At 34.5% G+C, this 25,842-nt stretch overlaps 4 protein-coding genes across 4 annotated transcripts; all 4 read right to left on the bottom strand.

Moving 5' to 3' along the window:
* Window positions 1-5,440: 5,440 nt before the first annotated feature.
* LOC131805866 (adult cuticle protein 1-like) lies at window positions 5,441-6,422 on the bottom strand. Its single transcript, XM_059129595.1, has 2 exons — window positions 6,352-6,422; window positions 5,441-5,888 (listed from the first exon to the last, which is right to left on the bottom strand). The coding sequence occupies exons 1-2, from the start codon at window positions 6,412-6,414 to the stop codon at window positions 5,502-5,504; spliced, it is 450 nt and encodes a 149-aa protein (XP_058985578.1). The 5' UTR covers window positions 6,415-6,422; the 3' UTR covers window positions 5,441-5,501.
* A 4,285-nt stretch (window positions 6,423-10,707) lies between these two features.
* Window positions 10,708-11,811, bottom strand: LOC131805865 (adult cuticle protein 1-like). Its single transcript, XM_059129579.1, has 2 exons — window positions 11,690-11,811; window positions 10,708-11,194 (listed from the first exon to the last, which is right to left on the bottom strand). The coding sequence occupies exons 1-2, from the start codon at window positions 11,693-11,695 to the stop codon at window positions 10,808-10,810; spliced, it is 393 nt and encodes a 130-aa protein (XP_058985562.1). The 5' UTR covers window positions 11,696-11,811; the 3' UTR covers window positions 10,708-10,807.
* Window positions 11,812-17,633: 5,822 nt separating this feature from the next.
* LOC101900004 (adult cuticle protein 1) lies at window positions 17,634-19,017 on the bottom strand. Its single transcript, XM_020038002.2, has 2 exons — window positions 18,914-19,017; window positions 17,634-18,351 (listed from the first exon to the last, which is right to left on the bottom strand). Exons 1-2 carry the CDS (start codon window positions 18,917-18,919, stop codon window positions 17,983-17,985), a joined length of 375 nt encoding a protein of 124 aa, XP_019893561.1. The 5' UTR covers window positions 18,920-19,017; the 3' UTR covers window positions 17,634-17,982.
* A 4,456-nt stretch (window positions 19,018-23,473) lies between these two features.
* Window positions 23,474-24,903, bottom strand: LOC101900355 (adult cuticle protein 1). The gene is made up of 2 exons (XM_005175765.3): window positions 24,799-24,903; window positions 23,474-24,179 (listed from the first exon to the last, which is right to left on the bottom strand). Exons 1-2 carry the CDS (start codon window positions 24,802-24,804, stop codon window positions 23,793-23,795), a joined length of 393 nt encoding a protein of 130 aa, XP_005175822.1. The 5' UTR covers window positions 24,805-24,903; the 3' UTR covers window positions 23,474-23,792.
* Window positions 24,904-25,842: the final 939 nt, after the last annotated feature.

Raw genomic sequence — 25,842 nt, 5'->3', positions numbered from 1 at the left:
AACTTCTTTTTTCAAAAATTCACATTTGTCGAGTTGTACCTTTATATTGGCTTTCTCTAATGTCTCGAATATGGTTGAAATATTCTTGAGATGTGAATCTTCATCCTCTGCGAATATTATTATATCATCCATATAGATGAAACATATTTTGCCAATGTGCTCCCTAAGAATGTCGTCCAAGGCTCGTTGGAATATGGACGGAGCATTTTTCAAACCAAATGGAAGTCGAGTGAATTCGTATTTTGCATTATTAATAGAAAAGGCAGTTTTTTCTCTATCACTTTCTCTAAGTAATATTTGGTGGAATCCACTTTTTAAATCTAATACACTAAACAGTTTATTTTTTCCTATTTGTGGTAGGATTTCATTTATTTCTGGGATGGGATATCTATCTCGAATTGTCTCCTTATTTAATTTTCTATAGTCTATCACCATTCTGTATTTCACTTTGCCTGATGCATCCGATTTTTTTGGCACGATCCAGATGGGTGAATTGTATGGTGACCGTGAAGGTCTAATTATACCTTGATCGAGGAGTTCCTTTATCTGTTTTTCTACTTCTCCTTTCAAATGCATAGGGTAGGGATAAAATTTTGAATAAACTGGTTCGACATTGGTAGTCTGAATATCGGCGACTACTGTCGTAGTGTAAGTAAGTTTTTGATTTGGTTCCCCAAAGAGTGATTTATGCCTTTGGATCACTAGATCTAATTTTTGTTTCTCTTGTGGGGTTAAATGGTCTGTCCTAAGGTCGATAGTGTTCACAGATCTAGATAATTTCTGCTTTATTTTCACTTTTATTCTATTGTCTATAAGCATGTAGTCTTTTGACGTATAAATGACAGCAGATAATTTTTTTAAGCTATCGTTTCCTAAAATTCCGTCAAAAGATTTAAGGGTTGGTAAAAGGAAGAATTGTAGAGGGCAACAATTTTTGTCAAAAAGATTAATAAAAGTGTGTTGTGTTATTGCTGTTTTTCCTCCTACTGAGTTTGCAAAAAACGGGGTTTTATTTTCTAAAGGATTTTTTATAAGTCCAGGTTGGATATAGTTTTTATTTGAGCCCGTATCAATCAAGATTTTAAGAATTTGCCCTGAATTCGTCCTACATTCAAAATAAGGTAAGGACGAATTCGTTAGTCTAAAAAATGAATATCTACGAATTCTTGTGTATCTTCTTTGTCATCGTTGTCAAGAACATCATATTGATTTTTTATGTAATCATTGAGATCAGATAATTGTTCTTGATTTTCATACTGCTCTAACATTGTTTCGTATTCTTCAGCGGTGGGACCTAATTCATCTGTGTCTACATGAAAATTTCTTTGTGCCTTATCAGGTCTCCTAAATTGGTCAGAATGTTCTGATGGTCTCTTTCCATAAAATCTATTATTTTGTGCTGGCCTATTCATGTAGTTAACAGCTCGGGATTGCATGGAAGCATCTATTTCCATCGGCTCAGGCTTGGGCTGAGGTTTTGGTGCTGTTGGTCTTGGTGGTTGCAAATTTTGATTTTGGGGGTAATTATGTTGATTATAATTATTACGAGGATAAATAGGAGGATTAGAATTATTTTGTCGAACACCAGAGTGTTGTGGCAAATATGCCAATTGTGGGTAAAATGGCATCTGATTCGTATTTTGAAAATGAGTTTTTGGATGGGGTGGTTTCTGAAAATTTAGTCTATTATTTTTAACTGTTGGATTGTGTGAGTTAGCAAATTGTGCTCTAGCGAATTGATTTTCCATTTTGAGACATAATTGTAGTGCTTGTGGGAGATCCGTCGGTTCTTTCATGCCAAGATGAATTGACATTTGTCCTTTTAGTCCTCTTATGAAAATGTCTAAAGCTTTATCCCTATAAGTTTGGGCTAGGATATCTAGAGCTTCTTTACCTACATCGAGACATGACAATTTGTTCATAATAAGCGTAAGGTGTGAATACACTTCTTGGTAAAAATCTTGGATACTGTTGTTACCTTGTATTAAGGTTGTCATTTGATATTCTAGTGTCGTAAGATCACGCTTATCTGCGTAGTGAAGCGTTAGACACTTTGAAATACTACTCCAATTAAGGGGTGTATTGTAAGACTCTAAGGCCGCATCGGCATTACCGATGATTTTATTCCTTATGGTGTTAAGGATGGCAAAGTATTTTGGGGTACCTTTTGTAGATTCGTATAACTTAAGGATCCTTTCGACACTCTTTTTCCAAGAGCTGAATTCCGATGCTTTTCCTGAAAATTCTCTCAAGCTTCTCACTACGTCGGGTACTTTATCTAAATCTGTCAAGTTTTCTCTATATCTGACGTCGATAGTTTCGTCTTCGCCTGCTATGTCTGAACTAGGTCTTAAAAATTGGGCTATGGCAATTTGGCATTGCTGTGCACAGATTCTGGCAATGGTTTGTTCCATGTTTGCTGAATTTATTGCGCTATTATTGTTATTATTATTCTGTCCGTTATTATTTTGTCCGTCGGAGTTATTGACGTTAAGGATGGGTGGTCGGATAAGGTTATTGGGGTTGGACATTTTAAACGATCACTATTTAGTTGTTAACCTTTTAGAACACAAATTATATTTTTACAATTTTGTTTTGTTTTAACTTTTCAGAATTAATAATAGGAAAATTGTTTTATCAATGTTTTTAGTTTTTGGGTTTTTTTTTTTTTTTTTTTTTTTTTTTTTTTTTTTTTTTTTTTTTTTTTAAACGCTATCACTTTTTATCTCTAAATTTACAATACAACTTTATAGAGCATGCTGTCTGTTTTGTTTTAACTTTTCAAAATTAATAATAGGGAATTTGTTTTTATCAATGTTTTTAGTTTTTTTTCTTCACTTAAACACTATCACTTTTCTTTCTAAACTTACAATAAAACTTTGTAGAGCATGCCGTCTCCTGTTGATTCTCCGTATTCCTTTTTGCTTCTGCTACTAAGGGGGTGTCTTCAATCTTTTGAGCCGGCTGGATGTCGTTGACTCTCTCGTACTCCACAAGTTTTTCCCACAGCCTTTGGGGATTTAGTGTTGATTTACAGCCTTTATAGGGTGTCTTCTTCAACAGGTTATTGATGTTTTTAGTTACCAGTACGCAGCTTTATGAGGTGCCTTCTTCCACAGGTTTTGATGTTTTTAGTTAGCAGTTTGCAGCTTATGAGGTGCCTTTATTAATTTGCAGCCGTTTGGGTGCTTTAATTTTTAGTTGACAGTTTGCAGCTTCATGAGGTGCCTTTATTAACTTTGCAGCCGTTTGGGTGCTTTTAATTTTTCGTTGGGCGCCAATTAAACATAACGTTCTTTTTCGAGTGACAAAATGGGACTGACTTTATTTTTCCTTTATTCTTAAAATTAAGTTTTGTTGGACAATGTATTTAGTGCAACGTTAGCACTTTTGATTTTATTATTTCTTAGAGTTAGGTTTCTTAAAATGTAAGCATTTATCTGTTGTTTATACGAATGAATGACATGAATGCATTGTAAGCATTTTGCAAGCATATTTAAGTGCCATCGAACTTGCACGCGCAACAGAAACAGAAATAAAGAAGTTAACCTTAACTTATATCTTCATCCGATTTCGTGTTAATTGTGCACTAAATGGTCAATATCAGCCCAAATCACCTGAATTTTCGTACATAAGACCGAATTCAGTCTAGAAGCTAATACGTCAAATTTGGAGAAACCCGGTTCAGAGATAGCTATAGTTCGTAAAATGCACGATAGAATTAGATAGATTTTGATTTTGTACCAAATATCTCATAGAGCTCTGAAATGCCCTGTATAAACCTTTTTACGAAAGCTCTACTAAATATGCATAGTGGTGTAGGGTATCATATAGTCGGCCCCGCCCGACTTTTGAGCTTTCCTTACTGGTTCTAATCACATAAGATCGAAAGTCTTCTTAAATCGAATAATTCTTGCTGTTTCGATTACAAAATTCCAGACAATTACGTTAAGAAATAAGAAATTAATCATAAAATTAACTTTACAAACTTCAGAATGTAATATCTCTCTATCTCACATTTTATGTTCCTGGAAGCTATATACATATGTACCTAAATACATAGGTGAATGAATTTGTTATGTTTGATTTGTTTTGTTTTGTTTACTGAATAAAACGTTTTTTTGTAACTCTAAAAAAATATAAAAAAGTACCATTTTATTTAAAAAAGTACCTTTTTAGTACCTTTTGAAATTTTTGATTTTCCATCCCTGGTCCACGTTTTCGTATTGACCCCATATGACGGTACCCCTCCCCCCACCGAGTATTTTCACGATTTTAGCGACATAATTCACCGGACATGTAAAAAATTTCGTATTTAAAGTTCGTAATGGGTACTACAGCCTATGACAAAAATTTTCGTATGCAGGTTCAAGTTTTCGTATATCCCACATATAATTGTACCTCCCGATATTCGATATTTTAATGATTTTAGCGACATTATTCTCTGGAACTGTTTCCAATTTCGTAGTTGAAATTCGTAATGGATATTACAGCATATGACAAAAAATTTCGTACGCAACGATTTTCAATTGAGTAGTATTTTTCAAATTTTTTGTTTTTTTAATTTAAAAATTTTCAAGTTTCTTGCAAATGATGGAGGGTATTTAAAGTTCGGCCCGTCCGAACTTACTGCTTTTTTACTTGTTTTACGTTCAGTTTTGTATATTTTCGCATTTATTTCATATATTCATCAAAAATACACTTTCAATTTAGTCAGTCGAAATAACGGAATTTTTTTCCAGTTTCGTATTAGAATATTGTAATGCCTTATGACAAAGCTTGCCTCTGCAGGTCCATGTCTTTCTATAGACACCAATATCGCGGTACAACAACTTATTCGATATTCTTATGATTTGTAACAGTAATTCCCAAGGTTTTTTTTTAATTTATAAATTTTTTTCAAATGGTGTAGGGTATTTACAATTTTCTGCTTTTTACTTGTTTTACGATCAGTTTTGTATATTTTGCCATTTATTTCATATAAATTTAGGGGAATCTTATTTAACTCGACTTCGAGTAACTGCTCTCGTTTCTTTTTCATTTTCGATCACCTTAGAAATAACTGAACATTTCGAATGAATTTTAAAACCTGAAGAAATTTTAAGTAAGCGATATACAGCTGTCGACAAAACCGTCTGATTACTTCTATCTATCTTCATGGAAATTAACTAGCTTAAAGTTTAAATTATCATTTAAACTAGAGATGAAATTTCCATTTAAAAGATTCGTATTAATTTTTTTCTTTTTTTATTTACAGATGTGTTCCTAAGTTTGTGAAGTAAGAGTAAGAGACGCGTCTCTTAGATGAGTAAGACACGCATATATAGATACAATATTTATAAAACGAATTCTAATTTTCCTAAATTTTGTGGCAACTTTGTTGCGTTGATAAAACTAATAATGGTGTAGGATGTCCTTAGTAGTATGTAGAGATTTTCAATTTCGATCTAACAAAATTTATTTAAATCAGACATTTCTTTAAATTTATCTAAAGTGACACTTTAAACAGTTCCTGGAGCAGGTTGCAGATTAACTGAGGCCACAGATTGGGCATGACCAGCCAATGGGGCAACATGTACAGCACCACGGGTCTTGGCAACGAAAGTACCACTATGAGCTGGAACTACAGCAGGAGCGGCAACAACATGTGGAGCGGCAACTACATGAGGGGCAGCAACTACAACAGGAACTGGTCCGGAGACCACTTGAACAGGTCCAGGGCCAGCAACAACATGAGGTGGGTGGGCAGCTACTGTAACGGCAGCATGGGGATGAGCTCCAAGTACTACAGTACCGGGTAGGGGTCCACCCACAACAACTGGTCCCCAGGGCAGAACTGAGGAGTTGGCACCCAAAGCCAAGGCAAGCAAGACTACAGCAATGACGAACTGGAAAAGAAAACGGAAAACGATGATTAAATTCTATTAGTACATAACTAGCTTTGAAGGCAATATCTGATATTGATTTTTTAATTTGTTTGTTTTAATTTGAATTACTGATTTGAAATCCACAGATTATCATATTTAAAAAAAACCGTAGTTTGTGTCCCGCTTTTTCGAATAGATTTGTATGTTTATCTCAATTTACGTTTTTTTACAGCGGATTTTTTTTTTTGTATTACTTTTTCATTTTGAAATGCTTATATTTTTTTTTTTGGGAGATATGATTCTTTGCGTTCTTTGAAGTCAGCAAATAATTTCAAAATATCAATTTTTTTGAAATCTTACAAGAACTCTCAACACATATTCAATGTAACACTATTTATAATTATATTTGTATATGTCCTTTCACACAAATTTAACTATAAAAAATCCTTTTATCCTTTTTATAATATGTCACTAAAGTTCTCACCTTCATGTTTGCTAAGTTTTGTTCTATTGTTCTATGTAAAACGTTAGAAATAACTACTGACATCGCAATGTAACACTAACCTTTTATAGCAAAACAATTTCTGTCCCAGCATATAAAAAATTATCATAAATATATCTTTACACTTTTTTTGTTCTATTTTCAATTATTGTTATTATCTAACTTTTACCCCTCGGACACTCCTTCACATAGATAACACAACGTTAATGCATTTCATTATGTCCAGCATTTACTTAAATAAACCAATCCAGAATTTATTCAATTTAAACAACTTCAATGTCAACCTACACCAACCTCAATGACAACACCTGAGACATTTTTACATCATTACAAGCTGCAGTTTAATGATCAACCCAATTCACACTTGTGAGCAAAGCCAGTCAACTCAAAGAAGCAACATTTACATTTGCATATTACATACATTTATATATTTAACTTGTAACAAACATCCTTGTTAAGTACGAGTTAGACATAACATTGAAGTCCCGGTCAAATACCAACCTTAAAGAAAACTGCAATCTTTTCAAGTTAATCGACATTTTTCTACCTATTGGAGGGATTCTAGATACCAATACATATGAACCTATAAATTTTACGGTAATGATAGTAGTCTCAATAACACTTTTGTGTATTTCCTTTTTTACTTTTAGCCTAGTAACATATAAATAGACAACATTTAATTTTGGGTCAAATTCTGTCACACATTTCAAACTTCATTGAAATTTTATGTGCATAGCGTATTTGGTACATTAAATACACGAAATCGGACGAAAAATGTGTTTAGGATCTATATCAAAATCTGAACCGATTTCAATATAATATTACGAATTTGTTTCCAATTTTCATTGAAATTTTAAAATATATAGCGTGTTTGGTGCATCAAATATACGAAATCGGACGAAAATATATGTGGAAACATAGAACAGTGTTGGCTTGTTTGTTCGGGATACCGTAGTATTTTGTTGTTGCAAAACGGTCAGGCTTTATCACTTTATTGTTGTTATATCCTCCACCATAGTATGGAGGGTATATTAAGTTTGTCATTCCGTTTGTAACACCTCGAAATATACATTTTATACCACACAAAGTATATATATTATAGATCAGTATAAAATTCTATGTCGATTCATCAATGTCCGTCCGTCTGTCCGTCTGTGAAAATCACTCTAGCTTCCGAACGAAATGAAGTAGGTTGATAAAATTTTACTCAAATGTGTACTATGTCTGCAGGACTTTTGGTATTGAAAGTGGGCCATATAGGTCCAAGTCTTCGTATAGCTCCCATATAGCGGTACCTCCCGATATGCGGTATTTTGATGATTCTACCGACATTTTTACCGGAATTGCTTCAAAATTTGGTATTTGAAGTTCATAATAGATACTACAGCATAAGACAGAAAATTGTCTGTGCATGTCCACGTCTTCGTATAGTCCCATATAACGGTACCTCCCGATTATTTGATGATTTTAGCGACATTGGTTTGGGCCAAATTCTGCCACACATTCTAAACTTCTCTGAAATTTGGTACATCAAATACACAAAAAATGTGTATAGGATCTATATCAAAATCTGAACCAATTTCAATATAATTTTAAGAATTCCACATTTAATCGAAATTTGAGATATATATTGGTGCATCAAATATATAAAATCGACAGAAAATATGTCTGTTTAGAGCTACATCCAAACCTCACCCATTCTCAATATAACTTGCCAAATTTACTTTTGTACCAAATTCCGTCATTCGTTTCGTATTTCATTGGCATCGGAGGAACATATGCTGTTTGGTGCATCAAATATTTGAAATCGGCCGAAAAATATATATGAGAGCTATATCCAAATCTGAATCGATTTCAATATAATATGGCGAATTTATTTTTGTACCAAATTTCGTCGCTTATTCCGAATTTCATACATGTCGTAGTTGGTGCATCAAATATTTGAAATTAGCCGAAAATGCATATGGGAGCTTCATCTAAATTTGAACTGATTTTAATATAATTTGGCAAATATATTTTCTGATCAAATCTCGTCACTCATTCCAAGCTTCATTGGAATCGGACATATAAATCGTGTTTGGTGCATCAAATAAACCAAATCGGTCGAAAATAAAGATATGAGCTACATGCAAATCTGAACCGATTTCAATATAAATTGGGAAATCTATATTGTGATCAAATCCCGTCAATCATTCCAAATTTAATTGGAATAAAGCTTACATATCATGTTTGGTGCATCAAATAAACGAAATCGGCAATTTTTGTTTGTAATGGGTTCCATCTTCGGTTACAGAACATTGGTTATATAGGTGCTGGTTTTCGATTGCCCCCATATAACGGTACCTTCGGATATTGGGTATTTTGATGATTTTAGCCACATTTTTCCACAGATTTGTCTAAAATTGATATTTGTAGTTCGTAATGAGTTCTAGCTCCGGTGGCAGAACATTGAATATCCTATGGCGCACATATAACAGTACCTTCGGATATTGCATATTTTGACGATTGAACCCCAATTTTCTAATAGATTTTTGTGAAATTGTGTATTTGTAGTTCAAACATTTGTCATATTGGTTAACGGATTTTTTTTCATTTGCCCACGAAATTATGTCAAATTTGGTATATAAGACTCGCAATGGATTACTCACGTTTTGTTATGGCCCCATACAACGTTTCCAACCACTATATATATTTTTTTATACCCTGCACCATACATAGTAAGTTCGTCATTTGTAACTCCTCGAAATAATAATTTTAGACCCAACGATTTAGGCCTGTTTGTCTGTCTGTTGTAATCACGCTACAGTCAAAACGAATTAAGATAGGAAGCTAAAATTTTGTACAGATCTGTCTTTTGTCTGCAAGCAGGTCAATTTCGAAGATGGGCTATATCGGTCCACGATAGCTCCCATATAACGGTACCCCCCGATATTCGGTATTTTGATGATTTTAGCCACATTTTTCAATGGAATTTTCTGTAATTCCACACATGGAGTTCATTATGAGTACTTTACTCCCTGAAAGAGATTTAACCATATAGGTCCACAATGTCGTATATCCCCCATATAACGGTACACCCCCACCCATACTATTCGGTATTTTGATTTTAGCCACACTTTCCAATGGAATTGTCTGTAATTCCACACATGTAGTTCATTGTGAGTACTATACCCCCTGAAAGAGAATTATCTATATAGGTCAACAATATCGTGCATCCCCCATATAACGGCAACCCTCACAAAAATTTAGATTTTGTATGCATATATTATTGATCGATTACAGATACAGTCTCCAAATTTGGAATGCAGAACGGAATTTAGAAAAAAAATAATTTTGACAAATTATATTGAAATCGGTTCAGATTTAGTTATAGCTCTCATATGTATTTTCGACCGATTTCGTTCATTTGATGCCTCAAACACGATATGAATGTTTTTTTTTTTTTTTTTTTTTTTTTGAAAACTCTTAATGCATTCTCCCACCGATCTGACTGGAGATTGGAGTTTAAAGTGAAACTTTTGAATCCAGATACTTTTGCATAAAAATATTTTCATAACAGTGTTGGCATGTTTTTTTTTCAGGATACCGTAGTATTTTGTTGTTGCAAAATAGTTAAGCGTAATCACATTATTGTTGTTTTTATAAAAACAAGGTTTGTGTAATAGTGAAGAATGATGGTAATGTTTACCAGGGGGTAGGTAGGGAATACCTAGGTTTCGGAAAGAGCCACCAATCCTCATCAGTTCCCTTGTTTTGTTTTTTTTTTTTTGGTCTGGAATATTCTCCCCAGGAGTTATTTTAAAAATGACTACTACAACAAAAAGCTTTTTTTACCCAAATGACGAGATGGTAAGCTCTATAAAAAAGAAAGAAATAAAGAATTAAATTAAACTAAACTTCTTCTGGAAAATCTTCTAAATCTTACTACCGCACTTATAAACATTTTCATCTCTCTCCACTTGTTTTGCTTTCGTTTTACATGAACGAAATAGCATAACCATATAAGTTGGTTTTGTCTGCAATAATATTTTGCAACAATAAAAATATATTCTTTACCAAATGGTGGAGGGTATTAGAAGTTCGGGTTGGCTGAATTTAGCTTTAGCTTAAATTCGGACTTTTCCATTTACAGAAGATCAAATTTCCATTAAAAAGATTCGTTTTATTTTTTCTTTTTTATTTACATTCTTCTTTCTAAGTTTTTGAAATATAATGAAAATAGAAAAGGAAAGGAAATTGTGACTTAGATACGATTAACAGACTGCAATTAAGGTGAAATAGAAGCTTAAAAGGTGATAGTAATGCATGTATAATTTAATTTTAATTTTTTGTGGCAACTTTGTTGCTTTTATAAAACTATTTATGGTGTAGGATGTCCTTAAAGATGTGTATAGATGATCAAATCTGGAATTTCTTTAAATTTATCTAAAATGAGACTTTAAACAGTTCCTGGAGCAGGTTGCAAGTTAACTGAGGCCACAGATTGGGCATGACCAGCCAATGGGGCAACATGTACAGCACCACGGGTCTTGGCAACAAAAGTACCACTATGAGCAGGAACTACAGCAGGAGCGGCAACAACATGTGGGGCGGCAACTACATGAGGGGCAGCAACTACAGCAGGAACGGGACCGGAGACCACTTGAACAGGTCCAGGGCCAGCAACCACATGAGGTGGGTGAGCAGCTACTGTGACAGCAGCATGGGGATGAGATCCAAGTACTACAGTACCAGGAAGAGGACCACCCACGACGACTGGTTCCCAGGGCAAAACTGAGGAGTTGGCACCCAAAGCCAAGGCAAGCAAGACTACGGCAATGACGAACTGGAAATATAACGGATAAATAATGTTAAATAATATTTGGATGTTAAATAAATAAATATTTTCAAGATATCTGTAATTTATTTCAATTTCGAAACAATAATTTTATATTTAAAATAAGATTAATTTACATCTTCTTTATGAAACACTGCCTCCTGGATCTTACGGTTTTTTTTGCATAAACCATTACATATTTAGGGACGTATTCGTTTTTTAGATGTGTCCCAACAGATTTACACATTTTCCATTGTTTTCAATTCAATTTGTATTCATTCATATGATTTTTTTTAAAGCGAACACAATTCTTAATTCCGTTTAAGGTCCTTTTCGTCTTTAACGTGACATAAATGTCACCTGGTAATAATTTATCATTGACATATTTCTATTCGTAAATCGATTTTTTATTTTAATTTGAAAATATAATATTCACTGTTATTTGTTTTTTTTTCACCAATATCCATAAAAAAAATCTTTGACTGTTATTTCTTTAATCCTCACCTTCATGTTTGTTACAATTTGTTCTATTGCTATTTGTTTGATGTTAGAAATAACTCTACTGACATCTTAACGTCGAATCGACCTTTTATAGCAAAACCTTTCCATTCCCTGCATATAAAAATATCGTAAATTTATCTATAAACCTCTTTTGTTGTATTATATATACTTTTATTAATTATCTTTCTTTACCCCTCGACCACTCCCCCACATGGGCAACATGCAGCCAATGCATTTCATTATGTCCAGCATTTCTGTGAATAATAAATCCCAGAAATGATTTCAACAACTTCAATGTCAACCTGCACCAACCCCAACAAACACCTGAGCTATTTTTCATCACTACAAATGATTGTTGTCGATCAGACCAAATCATATGTAAATTTAAAGAGACAAAGTGTACATACATAAATAACTAGCAAATGCCCACCACTTCTTGGACAAAATGTCTATATGAAAAGAATGGCGGATATTAATTGATTCAAAATTTAAATGCTCTCAAACTACCAAATTTTGGACTTCACTAACACTCATATTTCACTCATAATATTATCTCTTTTAGAACAGCGAAATTTCCAGATTGTAGATAGGAAATTTCTCACGCTTTAATAGTACAATATTAAGTGCCGTTTATTACGAAGTTGTAAAAACTCCTCCACATCTCATATTTTTTTCAAACAGTGTGAAATATCAGTACTTCAACTCTAAATTAACAGAGTTTTGGATACGAAACTAAATTGGTTGATATTAATTGATTTTTGGTATAGCCCAGTTATACCCAGGTTGAAATTATCCTATAAAATGGTTATCTACCCCAAAAGTAATATAAGTACAAATTCTTAGCCAAATCGATTCATTTTGGTCAAGAACCTCGAAATAGTAAAGTCACAGAGAATGTTTATAAGGATCCTACTCCGAAACATGGGCATACATTGAACATTATCTGCGAATGAGCCAAATCAATTAAAATATGTTGCCAAAAACGCAAAGTTGGGGCTATTTTAATATTTTTTTCTTATTTTACTCTACTAAGATATCAAATAACGAAAATATCCCGAAATTTGTATGAAACATTGGTATCTGGGTGCACCCTTATATTGGGTCAGCTCCACTTGACCATGACTCCAAAATTGTCGCACAGTGTTATTAATGAACAAGTAAAAACAGATACGAAGACCTGTAATTTTCTGTCATTGGATAACGTTGAAAAATACTGTAAAAAATAATAAAAATACCGAATATAGGGAGATACCGTAATATTAAGGTCTATACGAAGACCTGGACCTGTAAAGACAATTATCTGTCCCAGGCTCGTTCGGAATCGTTAAATCGACATAGCATTTTATGCTGATCAAGAATATACAGGGTGAGATGAAAAAACTGCAATCAACTTCAGACTGCTGTCATTTCATTATATTGTTTACAAGCGTACAAAATCATTTTGGTGATAATTTTCCAGAAAAAAAGTTATTCGCGATGGAAATCAAGTGTGATTTCTTTATAATTGGCTGGAAAACCACAAGTGGCTATCGTTAGAGTACTCCAGCATTTAAAAGTGAATAAATCTTTTGTGTCTCGTACCATCGCTCGTTACCGTGATACTGGTAGAGAAGCCCGACGTCAAGGAAGTGGACGGAAGAAAACAGCAACATCAGCAGATATGGATCGAAAATAAATTAGCGACTTGATCGAAACTCGCGTAGCAGAGGCCGAAAATGGCACGCGAGCTGAACATATCACAATATTCCGTTAGGAAAATATTGAAAAATGAGCTCGGGGTAAAGCCGTTAAAAATCCAAAAAGTGCAAGAACTTACACCGCAACAGAAATAAAATGGACTCAAAAGAGCTTAAGAGTTGCTTCGCTTGGCCGAAATTGGTGAACTGCCGAATTTGGTTTTTTTCCCATGAGAAAACATTCGTTGTCCAGCAGTTTGTAAACAAACAAAATTATCGTCTTTACTTGCCAAAGAGGCCAGCTGAAAATGTGCACCTTCGGTTGGCCATCAGAACTCAAGCGCCGGCCTTGGTGATGGTGTGGGCCGCCATAACAGCCGATGGTCGCTCTCCGCTCGTATTGATCGACCGTGGCATCAGAATACATGCCGAATATTATCGCGAAAATATTCTGGAGCCTTGGGCACGCAACCATTTTGGCCGCAGACCTTGGACATTCCAAAAGGACTCAGCACGCGCCACCCAAGAATGGTTAAAAATGAGGTTCCTCGCTTCATTTCCAGCGCTCAAAGGCCACCAATATTTCCGGTTACCAATCCGTTGGACAATAGTGTCTGGAGTATTTTGGAAAGCAAGATTGACACTAAAAAATATCAAAGTGTCGATCACCTCAAGCAAGCGCTTCGCCGGGAATGGCCATGGGCAGAGAAACATTCGGGCAGCGTGTGTCGGTTTCATTGTCAATTTGAAGGCCATAATTCGTGCGAAAGTTGACCAATTCGAACAAAGCTAAACTTATTCTAAAATTTGATGCTATTTCCGACAGTTCTTGCTTTTATTCAATAAAATTTCAAAGAAAAATGTACAAATTATGTCGTTTGACTTTGTTGCAGTTTTTTTTCCACCCTATATATGCTCAAACTCCTTTAATTTGGGCATATATTAGGGATTTGGTGCAAAATAGACGTGAAATCGAGCTATATCCAAATATGGTTCGATTACCACTACTTTCAATAGGGTTCGTCCTTGGGCCAACCAAAATAGCGATGCAGAATGTCAAATACTTCCCGTTTTTCGAACAGGTGTGTTTGTAAGCTCGCTAAGGCTGCATGGAATTGTCTGGTACTCGGTATGTGGATTTAGTAATAGATACCAATTTATCTGGCAGAACATTGACCGCATATGTCCACGTTTTCGTATATAAATATTCGGTATTTGACGTTTCTAATCACTGTTACCTATCAAATTATCCGAACTATTTTTTTTTTGAAGTATGTTACGGAAACCAATGCCTCCGGTAGGTATTTGGTTTAATTACTTCTTAGGATACTTATGAGACAAGAAATGAAAGTAGATCCATTGTGTGTGTGAAAGATTAAGATGATATAATGTCCGCATTCATAATCCTGGCAAAGAGGATATCAAAAGTGATTGCTATCTCAGTTGTTATTATATTTGAATTTTTGTACTTATTGCTCTAAGTTAAGCTTATATATTGGCTTCCAGCTATATTCATGTCATGGGGTCTTACGAAAGTAAAATTCAATAATCCTAATTTAACACCCTTCTAAAGACTCCGCATTGTAATGTACTTAAATTATCATCTAAAATAACATATCTGTGGCATTCTTTTATACCATCCAATATACATAGTATGGAGGGTATATTAAGTTCGTCATTCCGTTTGTAATTCATCGAAATAATCATTTTAGACCCAACAAAGTATATATATTCTTGATCAGTATAAAATTCTATGTCGATTTATCAATGTCCGTCCGTCTGTCCGTCTGTTGTAATCACGCTACAGTCCAAACGAATTAAGATAGGAAGCTAAAAGTTTGCACAGATCTCTCTTTTGTCTGCAGGCAGGACAAGTTGGAAGATGGGCTATATCGGTTCACGATATCGTATATCGCCCATATAACGGTATCTCCTGATATTCGGAATTTTGACGATAGTAGCCAGATTTTTCAATGGAAGTGTCTGAAATTCCACAAAAGGAGTCCCTTGTGAGTATTTTACCCTCTGAAATAGAATTGTCTATATAGGTCCACGATATCGTATATCCCCCATATAACGGTACCCCCAATATTCGGTATTTTGATAACTTTACCCACATTTTTCAACGGAATTGTCAGAAAATCTACACAAGGAGTTCCAGTACCCTCGATATTCGGTATTTTGATGATTTTAGCCACATTTTCCAACGGAAATTGTACACAAGGGGTTTTTTGTGAGCACTTTACCCCCGGACAGAGAATTCTTTACATAGGCTAATGATATCGTATTGCATCCATATAACGGTACCCCCGATATTCGGTATTTTGATGATTTTGGCCACATTTTCAAATCGTATTGTCTGAAAATCCACACAAGGAGTTCTTTGTGAGCACTTTACCCTCTGAATGGAATTTTCTATATAGTTCCGTAATATCGTATATCCCCCATATAACGAAAACCCCCGATATTCAGTAGTTTGATGATTTTAGCCACTTTTTCCAATGGAATTATCTGAAAATCCACACAAGGAGTTCCTTGTGAATACTTAACACCCAGACATAGATTTGTCTTAAAAGTCCACAATATCATATTGTAAAGATTTAAAATAAAATTTAATGGATTTTATTTTTTTAAAAATTTTCTAATTCGTTGCAAATGGCGGAGGGTATTCAAAGTTCGGCCCGGCCGAACTTACTGCTTTTTTACTTGTTAGACCTAACAACGTGTATATATTCTTGATCAAATTATACAAATTATAATAGGAAGCTAAGATCTGGCATAGATCAGTCTTTTGTCTGCAGGCAAGTCAAACTCGAAGATGGGCTACATCGGTCCACGATATCGTATATCGCCCATATAACGGTACCTCCTGATATTCGGAATTTTGACGATAGTAGCCAGATTTTTTAATGGAAATGTCCGAAAATCCAAACAGGGAGTTCCTTCTGAGTACCTTACCCTTTGGAAGAGAATTATCTATACAGATCCACGTCTTCATTTAGCCTCCATACAACGGTACCCCCGATATTCGGTATTTTGACGATTTAAACGACATTTCACCGGAATTGTTTCAAATTTTGCATTGAAAGTTCATAACGGGTACTACAGCATATGACAAAAAATTGCGTAGGCAGGTCCACGTCTTCATATTTCCCTCGTATAACGATACCTAATTATATTCGGTATTTTTTTTATTTTAGGCACATTATTCTCTTTGTTTCAAATTTCGTATTTGAAGTTCGCAATCGTTGGGAAATTTGTCAAGTTCCTTCAAAATGGTGGAGGGTATTAAAAATTCGGGCCGACCGAACTTAGCGATTTGTTTTTACTTGTAATTATACCATATTATATATAGTCTCATTCTTATACCTTCTTCTACCATAGTATGGAGGGTATATTAAGTTTGTCATTCCGTTTGTAACACCTCAGAATATACATTTTACACCCCACAAAGTATACATATTCGTGATCAGTAAAATTTTTATGCCGATTTAGCGATATCGGTCCGTCTGTGAAAATCATTCTAGCTTTCGAACGAAATGAAGTAGGTTGATAAAAATTTTACTCAAATGAACATTATGTCTGCAGGACTTTTGGTATTGAAAATGGGTCATGTAGGTCCACGTTTTGGTATAGTATCAAATTTTGTATTTGAAGTTCGTAGTTGATATTACAGCCTACCAGGGAAATGGTATGTGCACGTCCATGTCTTCGTATAGTCCCCATATAATAGTACCTCCTGATATTCGGTATTTTGATGATTTAGACGACATTTTACCGAAATTGTTTCAAATTTGGTTTTTGAATTTCGTAATGGTTATCACAGCCTAAAACAGAAAAGTACAGCCTATGGGAGGACATTGTCTGTGCTGGTCCACGTCTTCGTTTAGCCCCCGTATAATGGTACCTACCTATATTCGGTTTTTGTATGATTTTAGCTACATTATTTACCGAATTTTTTATTTTTCAAGTTTTGCATTTGAATATTGTAATGGCCTATGACAAAAGTTGCCTATGCAGGTGCACGTCGTCGTATAGACCCTAATATGACGGCTATCTTCGGTATTTGTAAGATTTTAACAGAATTTTTAACGGATTTTTTTTTTTTTTTTTTTTTGAAAATTGCCAAATTCGTTCCAAATGGTGGAGGTTATTCAAAGTTCGGCCCGGCCGAACTTGCTTGATTTAAATTCCAATGTTATTTTTGTTTTATAACTTACCGGAAAGAATATTTCCATTAAAAATACATATTTTTGTTTTTTTTATATTTATTTACAGACATATTTTTAAGATCCTGAAAAGTGCATCAAAGTGAAGAATAGAAAAAGTGAATAGTGACTTAGATAGAAGTAGCAGACTGTATTGGGGGAACATGTTCGAATGATATATGTATATGATAGGAAATGGGCAATGAAGGTGAAATGGAAGAGTAATACGTTATAGCAAATAAATCATATTTAGGTGGAGTAGTAATACAAAGAATTTTGTCGTAACTTCGTTGCTTTAATAAAACTAATAATGGTGTACGATGTCCTTCGTGGTATGTATAGATTTCCAAACTTGGTTGTAACAACATTAATCTAAATCAGGTATTTCTTATAATTTATCTAAAGTGGAAGTTTAAACTGTTCCTGGGGCAGGTTGCAGATTAACTGAGGCCACAGATTGGGCATGACCAGCCAATGGGGCAACATGTACAGCACCGCGAGTCTTAGCAACGAAAGTACCACCATGAGCTGGAACTACAGCAGGAGCGGCAACAACATGAGGGGCAGCAACTACAGCAGGAACGGGGCCGGAGACCACTTGAACAGGTCCAGGGCCAGCAACAACATGAGGTGGATGGGCAGCTACTGTAACAGCGGCGGGGGGATGAGCTCCAAGTACTACAGTACCAGGAAGAGGACCACCCACGACAACTGGTCCCCAGGGCAAAACTGAGGAGTTGGCACCCAAAGCCAAAGCAAGCAGGACTACGGCAATAACGATCTGGAAAACAAAACAGAAAACGTTAATAAAATATTATTTTCATGTTAAGTAAATAAGTATTTGCAAGATGTCAGTAATTAATTTCGAAACAGAAATTTTAAATATCAAATACGATGAATTTATATCTTATATATGAAACAATCTTTCCATGATCTAAAAGTTTTCGTGTATACACTATTTCACATGAAAAGGACTCATTCGTTTTTTGAGTTTATATCCAAATGTTCCAACAGATTTTGTTTTAATTTGAGAAATTTGTATAAATCCCTCTTTATACGTATTTGAAATAATGGATTTATAAATTTGTCACATTCTAGTCATAGTTTTCAAATCATTTTGTATTTGTTGATATGATTTGTTTCCTAAGGCGGACACATTTCTCAATTCCGTTTTAAGTTTTTTTCATCGTAAACGTGTTGTAAATGTCACTTGGTAATTTCTTTATGGCACTTAATACCCTTGACATATTTCCATTCGAAAATCTATATTATTTATTTAATTTGACATTTTCACAAATATTAATAAATAAATCTTTTTTTTTTGTTATTTCTCCAATCCTCACCTTCATGTTTGCTACGTTTTGTTGTATTGTTATTGGTTTAATGTTAGAAATAGCTCTACTGAAATCTCAACATAGAGCTGACCTTTTATAGTAAAACCATGCCGTCCCCAGCATATATGTATATTTATCTATCTATAAACCTCTTTTGTTATATTTTCAATTATTGTTGTAATTATCTAACTTTTACCTCCCTCACACTCCCCACACATATATAGAATACCGGCAATGCATTTCATTATATCCAGCATTCATTTAAATAAACAATTCCAGAACTTATTTCAACAATTTCAATGTCAACCTACACTAATCTCCATTAACACCTGAGCTATTTTTACATGGTTACAAGTTAATGGCTATTAAACAAAACCAACGGTCTCAAAGGAAAAGCCAACAATCTCTAAGAAAAAGAATTAACACATTTATACAAGTGAATGTAGAGCAAATTGCTAGCCATGTCTACCCCGCCAAAAATCGTGGATACGGAATGTTACAAAAAGTCATTAATGAGGACGTCCATTTCGCCCCTTATGTGATGTTAGGGAGTTCAATTCATTTGTCATATATCTTTACTTATAAGGAAACGAAATAGATTTTCTATTTTCTTTTTTTTATGATGATCACAATAAAATATGACCCTGTTTTGAAAAACCCTTATTGTAAACCAGTATGAAAGGTCAAAAGTGGGGCGGCGCCAACTATATAATACCCCACACCACTATGTGTATTTGGTAGAGCTCCCGTAACAAAAATAGTTTGTACTGGGAATTTATCTGAAGTATTGCATGTTTATATTAAAAACAAGTAAGCAACGGCTATAGCCGTGCGAGGCCGACCATGTGATACCCTTCAACATTACAATATGTTGGGAGCCTCTTATGTCTAAATTAATTTATATTGAACTAATGTCATAGAGGCCTGCCCAGTTGTTACCCTTATCTACGCATTCCGCCGTGTTGTTATGTATTCGAAAAAAAATAACAAAAGCCATGGTCCATTTTACAGCTAAGTATAATCCAATGGTCATCCAATATGCTCGACTTCTTTCCTTTTTTTTTTTTTTTTTTGGTCCATTTTGACGTCTGTATTTAAATCTCCATAACAGTAGGCTTTAATTCTCACCCTAACGCTACCCCATGGAAAATTTCGTGAAAAAATTTGAAAATTTACTTTCAACACATAGTGCTGGGGGTGTAGAAATAATTATATAATAAATAATAATTTACAATTCAAAATTGTAAGTCAAATTGAAAAAAATCGCATGCGATAAAAAATATGACAAAAATTTAAAAGAAATTAACAAAAAATATTCACTTTTTTATTGGCATATTTTTACGCGATTTTCCTTGATGTTACCCTTTTCTGGCAAGAGGCCACTCCGAATTGATGAGAATTGTGAAAATCAGTCCAGCGGTTCTAGACTTATCAGCGATCTAACTAACATTTCCTTCTTTGATATATGAGATTGTATATATTTTGCTATAGAGAGATTTTGGATATGAGCATCAATGTAACGGTCAGAAATTACATTTTCGTGTATTTGAGATTTCGCCAGGATTAAAAATATTAGCGGTTTAGTGGAAAATTTCGTATTTTTACAAAACAAGTAAAAAAACATTAAGTTCGGCCGGGCCAAACTTTTAATACCCTCCAACTTAGGGTAAAGGAAACATTAGAAGAAATGTGGCAAAAACCATTAAAATGCCGAATATCGGGAGGTACCGTTATATGGGGGCTCTACCAAATCGTGGACATACACATGCAAGGTTCCGCCAACGGAGCTAGAACCCATTATGACCTACAAATACCATTTTTCAGACAAATCCGTTAAAAACTGTGGCAAAAATAATCAAAATATCAAATATCGGGAGGTACCATTATATGAAGGCTATACCAAAACGTGGACCTATACATGCTATGTTTTGCCACACATACAGGGACCCGTTATGACCTACAAATACCAATTTTCAGAAAATAATGTAGCATAAATCATCAAAATACCGAATATCGGGTGGTACCGTTATATGGGGACTATGCCAGAACGTGGACCGATATCTCATTTTCAATACCAACCATCCTAGACACAATACCAATTGCTCTGCTAAATTTTGGCGCTCTACGTCAAATAATGTGGGCTGTATCGTGATTTCAACAGACAGACAGACAGACGGACAGACAGACAGACGGACATCGTTAAATCGACTTAGAATTTTATGCTGATTATGAATATATATACTTTATGGGGTCTACGACGAATATTTAAGGATGTTACAAACGGAATGACAAAGTTAATATACCCTCCTTTCCAAGGTGGAGGGTATAAAAAAGTTATGGTCAAGTATTTTTTTTCTTTTTTTGGTTCCATTTCATTATTTTGCGATCATAACCAAAAACAATAGGGTTCTATTCTGACACTAACCCCACCTCCATTTTCAATTTTGTGGGAATTGGGCCAAAATTGCGACCGGTAGGTTGATTACAAATTAACATGGACAGACGGACAGACGGACGGACGGACATACATAGATAGATCGACTCAGCTCGGCGAGCTAGGAAGATCCATATATACTTTCCTATGTGGGAAACCAATATTTCGAGGTGTTACATAATTTTTGGCCCAATCAAACTTATAATACCCCCAACACATAGCGTTGTAGGGTATAATCAGTAAAGAAAGTCTTAAAGTCGGGCGGGGCCGACTTTATGATACCCTACACAACTTTGCACATTTAGTGTAGCTTCACATAACAAATAAAAAAAATGATGGGGAATTTGTGAGAATTAAATCATACCAATTACGATTATAAATATAATTCAAAGTCCAAAGGAACAAATGTATATATATATATACTTCTCGAAATGAAGTAGTAACATTTTACTCAAATGTTATGGCTGCAGGTCCTTTGGTATTGAAAATGGCCAAGTAGTTACATGTTTTGGTATAGCCCCATATAACGGTACCTCCCGATATTCGGTATTTTGGTAATTTTAGCGATATTATTCACCGGAATTGTTTCAAATTTCGTATTTGAAGTTCGTAATTAATACTACAGTCTTAGACACAAAATTGTCAGTACAGGTCTACGTCTTCGTATAGCCCCCATATTACGGTACCTCCTGATATTCGGTATTTTGATGATTTTAGCAATTTTGATGATTTTAGCATCGGAAATGTTTCAAATTTAGTATTTGAAGTTCTTAATGGATATGGCAGCCTAAGGCAGAAATTTGTCTGTGCATCTCCACATTTTGGTATACCCCCCATATAATAGTACCTCCCTATATTGATGATTTTAGCTACATCATTCACCGATTTTTTTTTTAAATTTCCCATTTGAATATTGTAATGACTTATGACAGAAGTTGCTTCTGCAGGTCCATGTCATCGTTTATACCATAATATGAGGGCTCCATTTGATATTTTTAAGATTTTAAAAGAATTTTTAACGGATTTTATTTTATTTATTTATTTATTTATTTATTTATTTTTTTTTTTGAAAATTGCCAAATTCGTTCCAAATGGTGGAGGGTATTCAAACGTTTTTAATTGTTTTTAAACTAGCATAAATTAAGAGGCTCTGAAAATATCGGACAGACCGGGTGGTGATTATACGTGTTACATTTTTTTAAGGCCGTATATGCAGGATAACGACGTCCGTCCGTCTGTCGGTCTGTAGAAATCACTCTATCTTCCCAGCAAATTGAACTGGGTTGATAAAATTTAACTAATATGAGTGTTTGTTCTGCAGGACACGTTTGGGTATAGCCCCCATATAATAGTACCTCCCGATATTCGGTATTTTGATGATTTAAGCGGCATTATTCACCAACATTTTTTCAAATTTTGTATTTGCAGTTCATGACGGACACTACAGCTCGTGACGGAAAATTGCCTATGAAGATCCAGGTGTTAGTATAGCCCTCATATAGCTGTACCTACCTAAATTCGGTATTTCTATGATTTTAGCGGTATTATTCATCGGAATTGTTTCAAAATTTCGTATTTGAAGTTGGTAATGGGTACTACTGCCTATTTTCCCTTATCATCTTTAAAAATGTTATCCAGTTTTCGCGTAACTTCTAAAAAATAACACGTTAACAGATTAGTTTTTGTATGACTTCATTTACAAAAAATACAAGACGACACATAATCGATACTAAAATTATGACTGCTCACGTAAGTATGGCTGTTCAAATTGTTGATTTGTGTGGAGTTGCGTTTGACTATAATGTATATATAATGTACTATGTCAAAAAAGAAATCTAGAACGATTACTTTACACAAACGCCCAACATAAACGTACATATATAATGGCAAATAATGCACGTCCGTCTTTCGTCGTGTCCTAACTAATTATGAATAAAATTATGTTTTTCAAAATCAGATATGGTATAAACTAACTCGAGGCTTTTGATTCGAGCTTTTCCTAAACATGATATGTTTAAATTCGAAAAAACACTTCTGCTTACAATTTTACCCCCTCCAAAAAGCAAATAACAAAATTACAAAAATTCACATAATTCTTAATTTATTTACACAATAACAAACTGTTTCACTTAATATGATATTTTAGAACAGAAAAAATACGACAGTGTTTTCGTAAGAAATTGGTATTGAAGAATGATAGATAGGGAAGTGGTAAAAGACTAAAATGTTGATAGAAATAAGTAGCAGAATGAAAGGCGAACGAATGATAAGCAAAAAATAAGATAAGAAATAATGTGATGAGATAAAAAGTACATATTTTGATACAACGGTTTAACATTATACAAGTAATATGGCAAAGGATGTCCTGATGAATGAGTGATCGCGAAAATATCTAAAATACTTCAATGCTCAATTGAGCCAGTTTCAGTTGAGAAAATTCTTCTCGGATGGAATTTAAACAGTTCCTGGAGCGGGTTGCAGATTAACTGAGGCAACTGATTGGGCGTGGCCAGCCAAGGGAGCAACATGTACAGCACCGCGAGTCTTGGCAACAAAAGTGCCGCTATGAGCTGGAACTACAGAAGGAGCCGCAACGACATGTGGGGCAGCAACAACATGTGGAGCGGCAACAACAGCAGGAACGGGACCAGAGACCACTTGAACTGGTCCAGGTCCAGGAACCACATGGGGAGGATGGGCCGCAACTGTAACAGCAGCATGGGGATGAGCACCAAGTACTACTGTGCCGGGTAGGGGTCCACCCACAACAACTGGTCCCCAGGGCAAAACTGAGGAGTTGGCACCCAAAGCTAAAGCGAACAGGACTACGGCAATGACGAACTGGAAGATAATAGATAATGGAGTTACAATTTGAATAGTCTTTTGTTTGATTTATGAAAATATAACGTTGCAGTGGATTATGTTCACCTCCCCTTCCTCCCAATAAGGAGCTCATTTAAATCTGCAAGATCTATACAATATGCCCACAAGTAGTGGATATTATATATTATTGTTATATTATTTCAAATGTAACTTTACTAAAATTGAGCTCGAGGTCTCTTTTAGTAAACTAACATTTGAAGTAATTTAAAATAAAGTTCGAATAAAATAACTAAAAATTAGAATATTATTGTTATATATTAGCTAAGCATTCCGGACTTTGGTTTTGTTCTATACTCTTATAGGTAAAATTTTTCGTTTCGATTTCGATACAAATTGTTTATTCATACATGATGAACGTTGCGAAAAGTTCTCTCTATTTGTTGTGTTTAATTTTTTAGTAGACAAATACTTTTTTTAAGCACCCACTGACTTAGTGTGGTTTTCCAGGATACTTTTTACGGATTTATTCGATTCCTTTACTATAAAGGTTTTAATATAATCTCCAAAAAATCTGAATATGTTTTTTGTTTATATTTACACAATTTGAAATACTTTATTACTTTTATCCTCGATTTACCTTCATGTTTGTTAATTTATTGTATTTATTCTATATTGTCTTAGATGCTTTGACGTTACAAATAACTATGGGAATTTCATTCCAACCACAAACCTTATATATGAGAACAATTCTTAGTTCAACATTTTTTTAATGTTTCATTCTGTTTTATTAAACATTTTCCCCCTCATCACTTCCTTGTAGATAAACTACATGAGCGCAATGCATTTCATTATGTCCAGAATTTACAGAACCGAATGAATTCCAGAACTTATTTCAACAACTTCAATGTCAACCCAAACCAATCTCAACGGTCAACACACCTGAGTGGTTTTTACGTCACATTTAAATCGACAAAGCCATTGGATTTGTTTGTCAGGCCAGCGAACCCGGACAACAAACTATTTCATTGATTTTATTACGTTAACTTACAATAAATGAATGGAGTGTTCTATCGTCATTCCTATTAAAGATTTATCTAAACTATTTGCTGTTTTCTTGCTGCTTTCCATTGACTTGTTTATGATATTAGTAGTTGAGCCCCTTTGATTTTATATGCATTCAAAATTTTAAAAAAGTATATATGTTGGTTTAAAAAAAAAAAATAAAACAAATTCAAAAATTAAACAAGTAAGCAAAGGCTATAGTCGCCCGTGGCCGATCATGTGATTCCCTACAACACTACAATATTTCAAAAGCCCCCTTATGTCCAAATCCTTTTTGGAAGATTTCGCTTTTGAAATTATGTCACCAGTGCCTAATATTTACCCACTCCGTCGTGCTTTTAGTTGTGTGCTCCTTTTTACAGCTAAATATAATCCAATGGTCACCCAGAATGCTACAATTCTTCTCTGTCCTTATCTCTCTTGACATGTCGATTGGCTTCAATTGTGTGATGAGGAATTTTTTTTCTGATTTGGTTTATTTGAACCCCTAAATATTTTGCTATCATCTCCAAAAGCAAGACTCCCCCTTCATCCCCAAATTTGGACTCATCTGTATGATATGCTTGTCTACGATATTTAGCTTTATTCGCCAACGAAATCAGCATAAAAAACCAGAAGT

Source organism: Musca domestica, unplaced genomic scaffold (genome assembly GCF_030504385.1).
Source record: "Musca domestica strain aabys unplaced genomic scaffold, Musca_domestica.polishedcontigs.V.1.1 11, whole genome shotgun sequence".
NCBI classification, from domain to species: domain Eukaryota; kingdom Metazoa; phylum Arthropoda; class Insecta; order Diptera; family Muscidae; genus Musca; species Musca domestica.
This window is presented reverse-complemented; position numbering and strand designations above follow the sequence as displayed.

Coding starts and splice junctions, on each gene's coding strand:
- LOC131805866 (XM_059129595.1), bottom strand. CDS start 6,414: ATGTCAGTAGTTATTTCTAACGTTTTACATAGAACAATAGAACAAAAC. Junction 5,889..6,351: donor AAAACTTAGCAAACATGAAG/GTGAGAACTTTA, acceptor TTTCTTTTCCAG/TTCGTCATTGCTGTAGTCTT.